This window comes from Heterodontus francisci, chromosome 13, assembly GCF_036365525.1.
Source record: "Heterodontus francisci isolate sHetFra1 chromosome 13, sHetFra1.hap1, whole genome shotgun sequence".
Taxonomy (NCBI): Eukaryota; Metazoa; Chordata; class Chondrichthyes; order Heterodontiformes; family Heterodontidae; genus Heterodontus; species Heterodontus francisci.
Window position 1 is genome coordinate 102,666,391 of NC_090383.1, and position 15,361 is coordinate 102,681,751.

General features: G+C 42.0%; 1 protein-coding gene across 1 annotated transcript in view; it reads right to left on the reverse strand.

Moving 5' to 3' along the window:
* The window catches only part of ryr2a (ryanodine receptor 2a (cardiac)), a 707,940-nt gene that overhangs the window by 35,599 nt on the left and 656,980 nt on the right, over positions 1-15,361 (reverse strand). Inside the window, exons 91-95 of the mRNA XM_068045285.1 lie at positions 13,383-13,469; positions 10,900-11,121; positions 6,631-6,761; positions 5,095-5,137; positions 3,780-3,913 (exon numbers count right to left, since the gene is read on the reverse strand). Coding sequence (XP_067901386.1) covers positions 3,780-3,913; positions 5,095-5,137; positions 6,631-6,761; positions 10,900-11,121; positions 13,383-13,469 — 617 coding nt within the window. The remainder of the gene's footprint in view (positions 1-3,779; positions 3,914-5,094; positions 5,138-6,630; positions 6,762-10,899; positions 11,122-13,382; positions 13,470-15,361) is intronic.

Below are 15,361 nucleotides of genomic sequence, written 5' to 3' on the forward strand. Positions count from 1 at the left end.
CCCAGTCTGCATTTGGTCTCCCCAATGTAGAGGAGACCACATTGTGAGCAGCGAATACAGTATACTACATTGAAAGAAGTACAAGTAAATCGCTGCCTCACCTGAAAGGAGTGTTTGAGACCTGGGATAGTGAGGAGAGAGAAGGTAAATGGGCAGGTATTGCATCTCCTGCGATTGCAGGGGAAGGTGCCATGGGAAGGGGACGAGGTGGTGGGGGTAATGGAGGAGTGGAGCAGGGTGTCACGGAGGGAATGATCCCTTCGGAATGCTGACAGGGGAAGGGAGAGCCTGGATGGAGCTAGCTAAGGGGGTCTGCAGCCAGAACTGGGTGCAGTGCTGCAAGAGGGTCACAGACCTTCTGCACTCTGCTATGGTGAATGGTCCATAACTCCCTCTTTTTTAGTGATTGCAAGTGGGCTACGCAGGAGCAAACAGGGGATGGGGATGGTGGCACTATCACTGTGATGATAGAGGGGGTAAGGCATCACCTCATCCTGACAGATGCATGGCTACATCTTGGCCACAGGCACTCACCCGCAATAACTCCCCTAAGAGTATGTGGCAGCATGAGATATATGTGATACCCCAGTAGGAGACAAAGGGCTGACACTAGCAGAACTGTCATGTTGATCTCTCTGCAAAGTATGACAATTTCCTTCCTTCCTCTTGCAGGACAAGAGGGCCCACAGCGGGAAGGAGACAGTCCTGATTTGCAGCCTCTCAGCAAAGCCGAGGAAGAGGCTTTTGAATCAGCAGGGACACAGGGCGGCTGCTCCATACCAGATGGAGAGACTGGAGTCTCTGCGCAAGAGAGTGAGGATTGCCTTCCATCATACATACATACAGATCAGTTCTGGAGACCCACATCACGTATGGTTGGCTTACCGAAATCTGCACCGCCTAACCCACACATTTTGTGTTCTCGCATGCAGGTCGGTGTCCACAGGAGACTCCAGCTGAAGGGGGACAGCCATCCATCTCTAAGGAGTAGGACCACTCAGAGGATGCACTGTCCCATGACTCTCCTGCACCTTCCACCAGTGCAGATATTTTCACCTCGGTGGGTTTGTGCTCAGCTCTAGAATCAGGGTCACAAGCTGGTGAGAGCACCGCGCACACACCCAAACAGTTGGCTGAGGCTCAGCAGCCAAGGCCACTGACAGTCAGAGGACTGTGGATGACCAGGCCCATGCTGAGCCCAGGCTGATGACGAGCCTCTGGTGTTGACAGCACAGGGCATGCTGTCATGGTGGAGATGCCAGAGGCCATGCGCAGCCACGAGTGGACAATGGAGGACTCCATCTATGCCATGTCTGCTGCCATGTCTCAGGCATATGAGCGCGTGGCTTCCTCCATCGAGAGGTTGGCAACCCTCGTGGAGAGCTAGATCCCACAGATCCGCACAGACCTGCACATTATCGCCTTGGCCATGAGTTCAATGCAGCAATGGCAAGGCAAGAGAAGGACAAGGCACCTGACGTCTTCTCCAGTGCCGTGTCCTTCTCTAGTGAGCAGGGAGGTTCAAGTGAGCATTGAAAGGGAGGAGGAGAGGATGACCTTCACATCTGGGGGCTCCCCTCAGGGCACTCCGAGTGTGGACAACGGCTCCTCAGCCCCTCTACCAGTGACCCCAGCTCCAGCAGCCATGACGCCTGAGGACAGTCCTGCACCAGTGCAGGTCATTCAGACAGGCGGAGCCTTCCAGGCCTCAGGCAGCCAAAGGACGCTCGCCAAAGTCAGCACATGCCAATGGGCAGCCTGATCAGTAGTCTGCTTCCATCACTGCTGCTGCCGCTGGGATCACACCGCATATCAGCACTTGCAAACATATTAAGAAAGCCACCAAGTCACACAGGGATTCATGGGTGTCTATGACATCTGCCATGTAATGATTAATATAAAGTTCTTTTGTTCAATTCATTGATCATTGTGTAAAAGTCATTATTCCATTATGCCGTTATTGTGAGCTGCTGACTTCCCCCTACCCCCTTAGTGCAATACCAATGTCACCACAGCCCTCATTTAAATATGATCTCCCATGGGCATGAGCCCGGTTTGTAGCTGGGCGCAAGTCAGGGAACACAAATGGAAAGGAGACAACAAATTACATGCATTGAGCTGAGTATTGGTTTCTCTGTGAGTGGGCATTAGGGTGGCAGGGTTCCGCCGGATCAATCGAGGCACCGGAATCTCACCTTCTGTAGCCCAATGGCCCGCTCAATGGTTGCTCATGTGAAGCTGTGGCAAGTGTTGCTCCTCTCCTCTGCTGCATCGCGAGGATTCCTCACAGGTGGCCAAGTCTTCAATGGGTAGCCCTTATCCCCAAGAAGGCCTCAGAAAGGCCTCTGCCCTATGCAGTGCTGGTGGTGGCTGCCTCACCACTGCGCCACTGAGAGTTCGCCTCGATGCCACCAGCTTTTAACAGAATTGAACCCGTAGGGACGTAAATGTTGCCTGGCATCCACTTAATCCTAGCTCCGCATTGAAGCGCACCAAATAAGATGTTAATGTATGTAAAGGCAGTGTTTTTACAATGTAAAATAGATTCCCGTTGAGTAGGGGCTTCAATTCCACCTTGGTGCCTTCCTGCCGCTTACAAAATCTGGAAATGATGTCACAATGCCGGATATCTGGGCGGATCCCTCTGACGCGATTTTCCATTCCCCCCACGCCACCATTCCCGCTTTAAACGGCTGCATTTAATTCTGCCTTCTGTTACAGATAGGTATGAAAAAGTGCTGAGGATTAAACAGGTACTAATCTACTTTAAAAGAGTAGCTAGTTACATCTCTGGTTCAGACTGCATTGATTGTTTCAAATAGTTATTCATCTTTTCCTCTAATTCATCATCTGTAGGTTGCTTTAACCTATTATTTCTGTTTCTCTCTACTTTTACCCTTCACGACTCAAATAGGATGCAACCAATATACCATATGGCTCCAGCATGCAGATTACACCACACCTATCCATACCAACGTTTATTGGCTGATTGGCCAGTGGGAAGTACAGTGAACAAGAGTTGTTGAACAGCTAAGCAGTGGTCCCTGTCACTGTAAGCCATGGACTGTCAAATCATGTTTAAACCTCAGTATAATGGACAGTAAATTCACAGTGTTTTGCTAGAATATGGCTTCTGTGCATGCTACTCTCTACTGGAAGAAAGAATGGGACCTATGTTATATAATATGGAAAGTTTAATCCCACATGGGTGAATTTCTCATGGCTGATTTTGGCTGGAAGCATCATTTGCAATATCAGGCACAAGGTTTGCGCACTAACAGACCAACAAAAACATATTTAGTTTTATTATGCTACTAATGGGAAACATGACAGGTACCCTTTAAATAACATTTCTATAAATTATGACCCTTGTGGCTTTCTGTTAGCTTTGCTTTTTTTACAAAACTTCCTTAACAACTGGATCTCAATGCATATGCTCCAATGTGAATACCCCTCACTTCAAGAAAGTCTTCTTCTTCTTTGGCCTCCTTATCTCGAGAGACAATGGGTAAGCGCCTGGAGGTGGTCAGTGGTTTGTGAAGCAGCGCCTGGAGTGATTATAAAGGCCAATTCTAGTGACAGACTCTTCCACAGGTGCTGCAGATAAAATTGGTTGTCGGGGCTGTTGCACAGTTGGCTCTCCCCTTGCGCTTCTGTCTTTTTTCCTGCCAACTGCTAAGTCTCTTCGACTCGCCAAGAAAATAGATGACATGAAATGTATCAATGTATCCTTATACTGCCACATGACAATACATAGTCTGGGTGTAACTACTACTCACACTGCAGAGAAGGAGTTCTCTTTCTTGGGTTTCTTCTTTTCCTGAGCATCACTGAAATCTAAAGCAGCTTTGTCCATTCCCAGTAGTTCGCTGATCCTATCCCTCCCGTAGAATTCTCCATACTTATCCATAACCTGTAGGGAGACAAGATAAACTGTTATTAAAGCATTGCATTGTTAGATAAAACAATGAAGGGCAAGGTTTAAAGAAGTTGGACTTCTCAATGGTAGAATATTTACAAAGACACATATTAAATGCAGCATTATATAGCACTCTGAAATCAGTGGCCTCAATGTAGATAGATATTAGGCGTTTCTATCAGTGAGATTATTGTGTGAAAGCTGAATTTGCTCGCATCAATTGTCTTTCATTTGTTTAAAATAATTCCATTCAACACCTCAATTAAGCAGCATAGCAAAGAAATGGTTAAGCGTCCTACAATAACACATCCTAACAGTAATTTTTACATTAAATTTACTATCAGCTGAACTCACTTGTTTTCAACCTTTATCATCGAACATTACCATAAATAATACCTTGAAAGTTATAAAGTTGAAAAAATGTTTTTTGAAATTAATATCCTTTGAATTAACTGGCATGTTGGATGTTCACCAATTTTAAATTAGCAGTGAGTAAAAAAACCATATAAGAAGCAGTGTGGTCAATTTTGACTGCCTTTGTCTGGCGTTAATAGGACGTTAACCGTCTCAAATTAGGGTTGGTAATCTAACTGCCCCATTAGTGCCAGCTCCATTTTAAAAGAGGCCTACTGCCAGGTGTCCAAAGCACCAGCCTGATTCAGGAGATAGGCTGCTTTTAGTACGAAAATCTGGGGCCAATGATATAAATAGGGCCTGATTGCCATTGTAGGTAGGAACTGGTGGGAGTGTCAGCTATGCAGGTCCCAATCAGGCTCATGGGCGATGGAAGAGAAGAGGTCCACAGAAGGCAATTATTGTTCAATTATTTTTGTGGGCCTCAGAGAACTAGGAACAATCTGGGCTGCTCTACTGCGGGACCCCCCCCCCCAACCACCAGCCCCCCCGACACACCCCACCACACCACACTCCTACCCCCGCAACTCGCATTGCTGACGACAGCTCTTGCCTGATTTTCAGGCCTCGACCTGGCAAGCTGCAATGGGACACCTGTTTAGTGACCTGGAGGTTGACTAATGAAACTAAATGAGGCCAAAACCTCAAAATCACAGCGAGAATGAGCAGCTGACCAGCGAGCTCCCAAAATCAAATTCTACCCTCGTGTGTGCAGAATGTAGGAAAATTACAGAAAAATTAAGTTTGAACTTGCTCTTTACCTTTCTCTTCACAAACTTGTCCCAGTAGTTATAAGGGAAAGATCTGAAAGAGGAGGACAGAGTTATTATTAATTATATTTCCTGGTTCTCTCATACCATAAAAATAAAAAAAAGCTGCATTATCAGGCCAGGTGCTGCCTCAGGTGGGCAATGTGCCAAGGAAGGCTGGACCAGAATGCACTCTTGCTTTAGACCATTTTAGCATTTAAGAGGAAAACCTTCAGTGGTAGCTGGAGGTGTGGACATGTGCCAAATCACTGGAGGGTGGCCAATGTAGTACCCACTTTTAAAAAAGGAGACAGAGCTTATCTGACTAACAGCAGTTTACCATCTGTGGAAGGGAAAATTGCAGAGCGTTTAACTAAGAACAAAATGACCACTTATCAAGATAGAGAGAAATAGTTAGAAGTAGCCAACACAGACTTAAAAGGGAAGATCAGCTTGACAAACCTCATAAAATTCTTTGAGGAGGCAACAGAAATGATACATAGGGAATTGCAGTCAATATAATGGTGTGCATGAACTTCAGGAAAACCTTTGAAAAGGCACCACACAGGATGGATAGAAAATGTGAATGGATATATAATTGGGAGAGGATAGAAAACTAGATTGAGAATTGGTGAGAAGGGAGAAAACAAAGAATTGGATTTGCAAGATGTTTATCAGAGTGGTTGGAGATTGACAGATGTACTCCAAAGGGTTTAGTTCTGGAGTCAGTAGTGCAATATCAATGATTTAGATATAGTCTTAGAGGGAATGGTGTCAAAATTTGCAGATAATACCAAAATAGAAGGTATAGTTAATTCCTCACAAAATTAAATAAAGCTGCAGCGGAATATTGATAAATTAGGGTCACTGGCAGCACAATGCTGATGTCAGAGATGACCACCGGAACACATGGAACTTTTTTTGAAGTAAGATCTCTGTAAGCACTGTTTGGAGGGCATCACACACCTTAAAGTTAGCACAAGAGGCACTCTCCTGCAAACAACTCACCATCACCCTAGCTCACAGGGATGCGCTACCCTGTCCAACTGTGAACCCTTTCACAGAGAAACATACTCCTCTTACAACTCTCCTAGTTCAGTACGACTTGTTTAACATAAAAGGATTGAAGAATACATGACAATAGCAGAGACAAGAATTTAAACGTGACACAACATGGTAAACCAATTACACAGAAAGATTTAAACCCCTTATATTTATTATCTGAAGTCACATTGTCACAACTCAGGAGACCTATACCAATAACTGCTGACCCAGGCCCAACATTAATATCATATTTTTTAAACCAATGGTAAGCTTTTCAGTACGATCATTGTAGTAAGATTACATAGCATTACGTGGAAATGACAACACCAAAACAAGCCATTCAGCCCAACCGATCCATATTAGTGATAAACCGTCCATAACAGCATTGGTCCTAATCCCATATCCTCTACATAAACTTCATATTTTTTTATCCCCTTTCCTTCAACCATATAATCCATCTATCAATAAAATTACACAGAAAATTCAATGTTTAATGCTACTCACTGTGTGTTTATAACCAGCCTATCCCATTGGCCCTTGATATCATCCTCTGAAGGTTGCTCTGTGATGTATAACCCATCAAACTCCAACTTCCTGGCAACCTCTTTTTCTCGCTTGAAAATAACCAGTGGGACCTACAAGTAAAATAAATAGATAAACTTCTCTGAAGAACATCTCAGCTCACATTTTATGATCTTTTGTGGAACCTCGTCATCATTTAACTATAGACTGGTTTATGAAATTATGCAAGAAAATCATAGTTGTATACTGATGTGATACAAGAGACTGGCATCTAAATGTTGATGGTTCACTTTTGAGAGATTTGGGCAAATGAGCGATTGCAGGCCAACATGTCAGTATATCACAGAAGTCTGCAACATACTATGACAGATAAGGTATTATTTTATTTGCTGGAATGAAACATTAATTTAAAAGAATAACTGGCACAAACAGCTAAATCACTATTAGCTTTAATGTCCTTGTTTATTTCTGTTCATTTTCTTGATATATATTTTGTTAATTGACTTAGTACTAGTAACATCATTAGGAGTACTGTCCAAGTCTGAAACGGTCATGTTACAGTTACAGTTACAGAGATACAGCACTGAAACAGGCCCTTCGGCCCACCGAGTCTATGCCGACCATCAACTACCCATTGATACTAATCCTACACTAATTCCATATTCCTACCACATCCCCACCTGTCCCTATATTTCCCTACCACCTACCTATACCAGGGGCAATTTATAATGGCCAATTAACCGATCAACCAGCAAGTCTTTGGCTTGTGGGAGGAAACCAGAGCACCCGGAGGAAAACCACGCAGACACAGGGAGAACTTGCAAACTCCACATAGGCAGTACCCAGAATTGAACCCGGGTCGCTGGAGCTGTGAGGCTGCGGTGCTAACCACTGCGCCACTGTTGATATTAGTGAAACAGTTGACCTGACTTCTATACAGTCAAAAACATGGAGCACTTCAGTTTTAAGTATCTATGTTAATTCAGTTGCCTTGAGTTTCACAACAAATCCAAGACAGGAATGTTACATTATTTAGTTTATCCTTTTTTATTCTAGCTATTTTTGGTCTCCATAGAGTTATACAGCTCAGAAACAGGCCCTTCAGCCCATCGTGTCTGTGCCGGCCATCGAGCACCTAACTATTCTAACCTCATTTTCCAGCACTTGGCCCGTAGCCTCATATGCTATGGCATTTCAAGTACTCATCTAAATACTTCTTAAATATTGTGAGAGTTCCAGCCTCTACCACCTCTTCAGGCACAGCGTTCCAGGTTCCAACCATCCTCCGAGTGAAAATTTTTTCCTCAAATCTCCTCTAAACCTCCTGCTCCTTACCTTAAATTTATGTCCCCTGGTTATTGACCCCTCCGCTAAGGGAAAAGGTTTCTTCCTATCTAACCTATCAATGCCCCTCATAATTTTGTACACCTCAATCATGTCCCCCCTCAGCCTTCTCTGCTCTAAGGAAAACAACCCTAGCCTTTTCAGTCTCTCTTCATAACTGAAATACTCCAGTCCAGGCAACATCCTGGTGAATCTCCTCTGCACCCTCTCCAGGGTGTTTTAGACTGGTGTGCCCTAGCTCCCAACATCCTCAAGCAAATTTTCTCTTGCCCTGATAAGAGGTAAAATATCACAGGGTCCTCAGGAAATGAACAGAAAACTATTTCAGATTGTCTCAACTATTAATTCTATATATCTTGTACCTTCAACAGAACCACCTTGTGTCAGACTAACACCAGGTTAGACCTTGTTTTAGGCTTCTACTACTCAACAAATTAATCAATGATAGAATAAGTGAATAGTAGCAGTAACATGACGTTTTTACAGTAAAACGTTAAGCTTTGCTAATGCTCTGCAACTTTTCTAATGCAGTGGTTTTTTGTTTTCTTACGAACTATGGACGTTATCTGGCTTAATTACCAGACATAATTGTCTGAAAAAAACTTTCTGATTTTGGAAGGATTGGCTGATAAACAGCTTCAAACTGGTGACCAGAGCTTCATGAATTTAAATAAGTGCTTGTCAAATTCAAAAAGATCTGCATATTTAAATAAATCACACAGAATGTTTGTATTTGAATTGAAAAGCTTGGTCCTGCATATACCAATAATTGTGATTTCAAGACTGTAATCTAATGCTTGTTTCTCAGACACACCAACTGTTAATTGCAACATAATGTAAAAAAGTGAGTTGGAGCATTTTTCTATGAATCAAGCTTTTTTTTTTATCCCATTATGTACAGTACCAGAATGAGGAAAAAAAGCCAAAGCATAGTTAACTCTTAGATAAAAATGTAGCATCTTTTGTCACATGTACCTTCAAAGATGTAACCGGCACTCAGGGACTTTGAAAATCCCCTCAAAATCCTAAGGGTATTAAAGTCAATAATAATTATTTCTGATGTTTTGTATTTATTTAAATTATTATCTTGGTGGCATTCTTAAATGACTTTCTGAATCTTACTGCTGTGACTTGTTATCCAGTAACTCCTGTAAACTTCAAATAGAAAAGTACTAACAATTTAAAATACAATTGAAAGTTAATATGGAAGCACATAGAACATAGCACAATTGTATGTCATAAAATCGTAGGGCTGAATTTTACTAGCTCCTCAACATCGAGGGTCGTGGCGGGGAGGGGGTCCCGTAAAATACTTGCGGGAGCAGCCCACCATGACCCCTGATGCCAAGAAGGCCCCGCCGCATTTTACCGGCAGCAGCGAGGCCTCGGTACGGCCCCCCCCGTTACATCTTTGAAGGTACTTGTGACAAAAGATGCTACATTTTTATCTAAGAGTTAACTATGCTTTGTCTGGTAATTAAGCCAGATAATGTCCAGTTGGTGTGTCTCAGAAACAAGCTAGATTATAGTCTTGAAATCACAATTCATTTAAATATTAAAATTAGAGAAATAAACATGCAAATGAACCTTCCTGGTCCCAGCGGCCGTCCCGCGCCAATATTACGTGCACTGGCTGCAAACTCTCGCACCTTTGGAACTGTGTTTGGAGATCCAAGGCAAGACACTGGTGGGAGGGGGGAGGACTGACATTATCAGGGCGGAAGTGGGAGGGGGGCAGCGGGAATAGCACATCTTATTGGCTGTGGGGATGGTGGGAAGAGGTTGAAGGACAAATGTTAAGAGGTTGGGGGGGGAAGTGCGAGTTGGGAATAAAGTTCCTTTTGATGACAATGCCCCATAAACAAACATTGTGGGGGGGGGGTGGGAAAGGGCCTCTAGTATTTATTTAATTTTTTATACATAATGCTGCACAATATAACTTTAAATATCACAATTTCTCCTAAGGGCTTGTAGTCCTTTAAAAATGGCGCCACTCCGACCCCCCCCCACCATTTAAATGAGCCCCCGCGTGAAATATCGCGGGGGCTCAGTGATGTTGCTTCCGTGCGTGAAGGCCGGTGAATTCAAAGCGCGTTGCCACAATGTGTGACGCGCTAATAAAATTTAGCCTGTAATGTCCACCTGAAGCTAAATACCAGTAATAGACCTCATGCAGGGACATTGTAGTGGAAGGTTTCCAGAAATGTATAATGTATACTGGCCATATCATCACCTGAGAAACAAGTAAATAAATCGTATCTTAATAACTGTACGGTGATTCTATCAGACCTGTTCACTCTGTAGGATAAATGTCTTCTTACATCAATGACATGAGAGTAGTGAAACCTGCTAACGGCACAAAAGCAGGCCTACAATGGAATAAAACCCTCCTGTAGGTCATTGTATCTTCCAATAATTGTTATTTCAAGACTGTAATCTCATGCTGGGTTCCAGATAATGGTTTTAAACCATTTGACCTTCGTTTTCACATCACTTTGCTGATGTTGACTGAATCCATTGATTAGATTGCTGCCTTATAATCATTCCTAGGTACCATCCAGTAGCCTGTTGTAGGCTACAGAGACCATGAGAGTCATTCTCATGAAAACACAGGTGACCACTGTACAAACTAGACTGCAAAAATGGGAAACTCTGCAATTTAAGAAAAATAAACCACTGAACAAGAGTTTACAGTAAAATACAATTAAATTTTTCAGTTAATAATTGAAGACAATGGGTTTAGATATTGAAAGTTAGATAAAATTATCTTCTAAGTCTTGAATTAGAATTTCAGTTTGATTCTTGGAAAGCAATTTGCAACTTACAAAATTAGTGCATATAGCCTACAAAAATAAACAGATTTTTTTGTGAAGTGCTTGCAATGACCAAAAATTTCTGTTGCCTTACTTTTAAACAGTAATAACCAATAATGCAGAAAAAGGAGATGACAGTATGAAGGATGGCCAGAATTCTCAGAGTGGGTTCCATATAGCCACTGCTTTCTTGTAGAACATAATGCACTGTGACCCGGTGCCCACTTCCCATACTGCTCCAACGAGAACCTCCACCTTCTTGATTATAAACACCAAGGATACTTTCTTTCTCTTCAATGGATGGAGACGTTGATACCTGTTGAACATTGCACATTAGTAACACTAGCTTGCCACCAATGACAAAAATATCCAACACAATTTACAAACCTGACATTCATAGGCCACGATAGAAAGAAATCAAATGCCAGCGTATTTTAAAAAGGCACTGTCTTCATAAACAAGTGCTTGCCCAGCAGTTGTTGGATGAGCAAGAAAAATCAAGCATCATTTTCATAACGTCGTGATTCACAAATGGTGTAATGCTTCTCAAATTTGACTTGCCTTAGTACATTATGTACTTGACAATACACAGAAAAAAGATTGCCGAACATGTTTTCAGGAAAGGTTTCTTAAGTCAATTTCATCCATCTGGGACACAGAATTACAAGCATTTTCAATATTGGTGCTTGAAATGTTTTTATTAAATCCTAAAAAGTGAGCACATTCATGCGCACCCTTTTTTAGTTAGGCATGGATGATACAACATGTCAGAGTAACCACTGTCTATACACAATTTTACTTAGGCTTGTGTTCGATGATGTTCTTTACTACACCAATTTGACATTACTCTTTTAGTCAAGTAGAAAAAAATGTCAGCATTGTCACCTGGTATCAGGCCAAAAGGAAAAATGTAGCGAGTTTCTAAGAATTAATTATACACCAGTTAAACATGCTACATTGGTGCAACACTGTGATCAAAAAAAAAGTTCTGATTCCAAAAGTCAATAAACTCAACACTTTTGCAAATAAATTTCCATTGAACAATCTTGAGGAATATAGGCTAGATTTTATAGGCAAATCTACTTCTGGGGATCACTCATGTATTTTTTGAGCACCATGGTACCCAAAGTAGCATTTCATTCTCCATTTTATTTGGTGCCTTGGGGTTTGTCTCTTGGGTCAGGCAACAATGATGGTTTGGATGGCCCAAACCCTAGCTACTCACTCATTACTGCTGGAGACACTACTCAAGAGATATAATTACATGAATTTGATAATTTTATTGATTTATTTACTGACTAGCTTGAATGAGTTAGTAATGTCTACCATGAACAATGTATCCAAATAATTCAGTGATCACTGAAAAACAATTTGCACTTATTTATAGTGCCTTTCCCATCCTCAGGAATGTCCCAAAGCACTTTCCAGCCAATGAGGTACTGTTGTAACAGAGGTAAACATAGCAGCTCATGTGCAGGCTGCAAGGTCCCACAAACAACATCAACATAAATAACCAAATAATCACTTTTAGGAGTGTTGGTTGTGGCATAAATGTTGGTTAGGACATGGAAAGAATTCCCCTGGTTGTCTTTAAATTAGACCATGGGATCTTTTACAACCAAATGAGAGAGTAGATGGGCCTTTGGTTTAACATCTCACCCAAAGAGGCACATCTGACAGTACAGCACACCATCAGTTCTACACTGATATGCCATTCTGGATTATGCACTAACTCTGGTTAATATATGACAACATAGCTAGGATTTTAGCACCTGGTCAGGAGTCATGTGGGTGCAGACCCAGGAGAGTGGCAAATTGTCTCACCCTCTGCAGCGTGTAGCCCTGGAGATTTTAAACTCCCGGACCTCATCTGCATAGGCCCCAATCATTCTCCCGACAAACTCGTTAATAGCAGGTGGCAGGCAGGTAGGAGTGCGTTTTTGGGCAGCAGGAGGCCACCAGTGGGACCAGAAGGCGCTCAAATAAGTTGTTGCGAGGAAGGTTGGAATGATATCATGGTCGGGAGAGGGGGAGAGAAGCCCTTGTTAGGGGAGGCCCAAGACTTTGTTCTGGTGCCCTGAAAAGCCCTTCTGTTCCTCCTGGCCTACAATGAGATTTTAAAAAATCTTTCTGGGCCTCTTCTGTGAAAACCCAAATTGTAATTGGGTCCTGATGATTGGAGCCCAATCTGCATATTTAAGGACGGACCCCGAGCCTCCTACTCACTTCTGCTGGAAGGGCAGATTGGAAATCAGCCCTTATGTAACAGTTAGCAGTTTTATTGCTGACAAATTTTGATATGTTTGCTGAAAAATTTAAACTGAATTTAAAAATGCATTAACAAATGTCAATAGTCTATTTAACTTTGATGATAATGGAGGATAAATCAACATGCAGTGTTATATCATTCATGTCAGTGAAATAAACCTCATAATGAGAAAAATGATATACATGAAGGAAGTCAATTTACAACAATTCCAGACATCAAGAAGTTATCTTTTGGCATGCAGTCTATGGTTAGTTTTCCTCCCCTCCAGAATCATACAATAAAATTATAGAAGAATACAAACCTCTTACCTTATAGAAGAGGAGAATGAAGTTAATTGCAAAGGCTACAAACAATGCCAGCATCCTCATGTTGTAGAAGTTGCGTGCAAAGTAATTCTGGAAAGGTAGGAACAAATGTATTGTGGAATATCTTAATCTAAACAAAATTCTAAACAATAAAATTCTAAAGGCATTAAATATAGCACAAACCTTAGTGCAAATAATTTAGGAAAGCAACACAGAAGCATGCCTTCAAATGGTCTGAAATAATGGGATTTTAAAGAAAAAATTAAAAAAAGGAAAACAAGGTTCAGTGCCAAACAGCTCAATAGGGCCCAAAAGGTCCCATATTTGGTCCATGGTCTGTACTTGAATCTCTGATCTCAGCAGGACCAGTACTTGGAGCACAGCAACCTTTGCTGGAAGTGTACATCTCTGAGTGCTTTGTGAGGACAGAATCACTTAGCTGTCATGTTCCCTGTTCAGGAGTGGTAATCAGGCCCTCAAACTTGTTCCATTATTCAATTAGAGTATTAGAGATTATGATCTGTACCTCAATAGCATTTACCCGACATGGCTCCATATTCCTTGAAATTTAACATAAACCTATTGATCTCAGTCTTGAAAGCTTCAATTGGTCCAGCTGAAAATATCAATTGACACAGAAATTTCTTGCCATACTCAGGAATAAATAATGGATACTCAAGGGAAATGTGCCTGACGAACTCCAAAAGACACAAGAAATCTGATAGTTAAAAATGGCAAATAGGAAGGTTCTCAGAATTAAAATAGAAAACCAGAGGGGTATACAACCTTCCTGATTTTCTTTGCTATTGACTTCATTAGAAAGAAAAAATGGATGAGATGTATAATGGGTGTATAACCACCAGGCTTTCTGCTTTCACACAGACTAAAAATTACGGCCTATTTTTTTATTCGTTCATGGGATGTGGTCATCATTGGCAAGGCCAGCATTTATTGCCCCTCTCTAATTTGCCCTCGAGAAGGTGGTGGTGAGGTGTCTTCTTGAACCGCTGCAGTCAGATGATAATTCAGTCAGTTTTAACATAATTATGGAAAAGGACAGAGATAGAACAGGAGTTAGAGTTCTCAATTGGGGCAAGGCCAATTTTACTAAACTGAGGAGTGATTTAGAGGAAATGGACTGGAAACAGCTACTTGAAGGTAAATCAGTGTCAGAGCAGTGGGAGGCATTCAAAGGGGAGATTCAAGAGGTTCAGAGTAAGCATGTTCCCACAAATAAAAAGGGTGGGATGGCCAAATCGAAAGCCCCATGATGTCAAGGAGCCTACTGGATAAGATAAGGCAGAAAACGAAAGCTTATGTCCGACACAGAGAACTCAATAGTACAGAAAGCCGAGTGGAGTATAGAAAGTGGAGGGTGAAATCAAAAAGGAAATTAGGAAAGCTAAGACAGGGCATGAAAGAATATTGGCAAGCGAAATCAAGGTGAACCCAAAGATGTTTATCAATACATTATGAGTAGGAGGATAACCAAGGAGAAAGTAAGGCCCATAATAGACCAAAAAGGCAACCTATGTGTAGGGGCAGAAGATGTTGGTATTGTTCTTAATGAATACTTTCCGTCTGTCTTCACAAAAGAGGGGGATGTTGCAGATATTGTAGTTAAGGAGGAGGAGTGCGAATTATTGGATGGGCTTAGCATTCTTGAAAGTTGATTAATCACCAGGGTCAGATGAAATGTACTGCAGGCTGTTAAAAGAAGCAAGAGAGGAAACAGCAGAGAGTCTGACCATCATTTTCCAGTCCTCACTGGATACAGGTATGGTGCCAGAGGATTGGAGAACTTCTAACGTTGTACCGCTGTTTAAAAAGGGAGCGAAGGATAGACCAAATAATTACAGGCCAGTCAGTCTAACCTCAGTAGTGGGCAAATTATTGGAATCTATTCTGAGAGACAGGATAAACTGTCACTTAGAAAGGCACAGGTTAATCCAGGACAGTCAGCATGGATTTGTTAAGGGAAG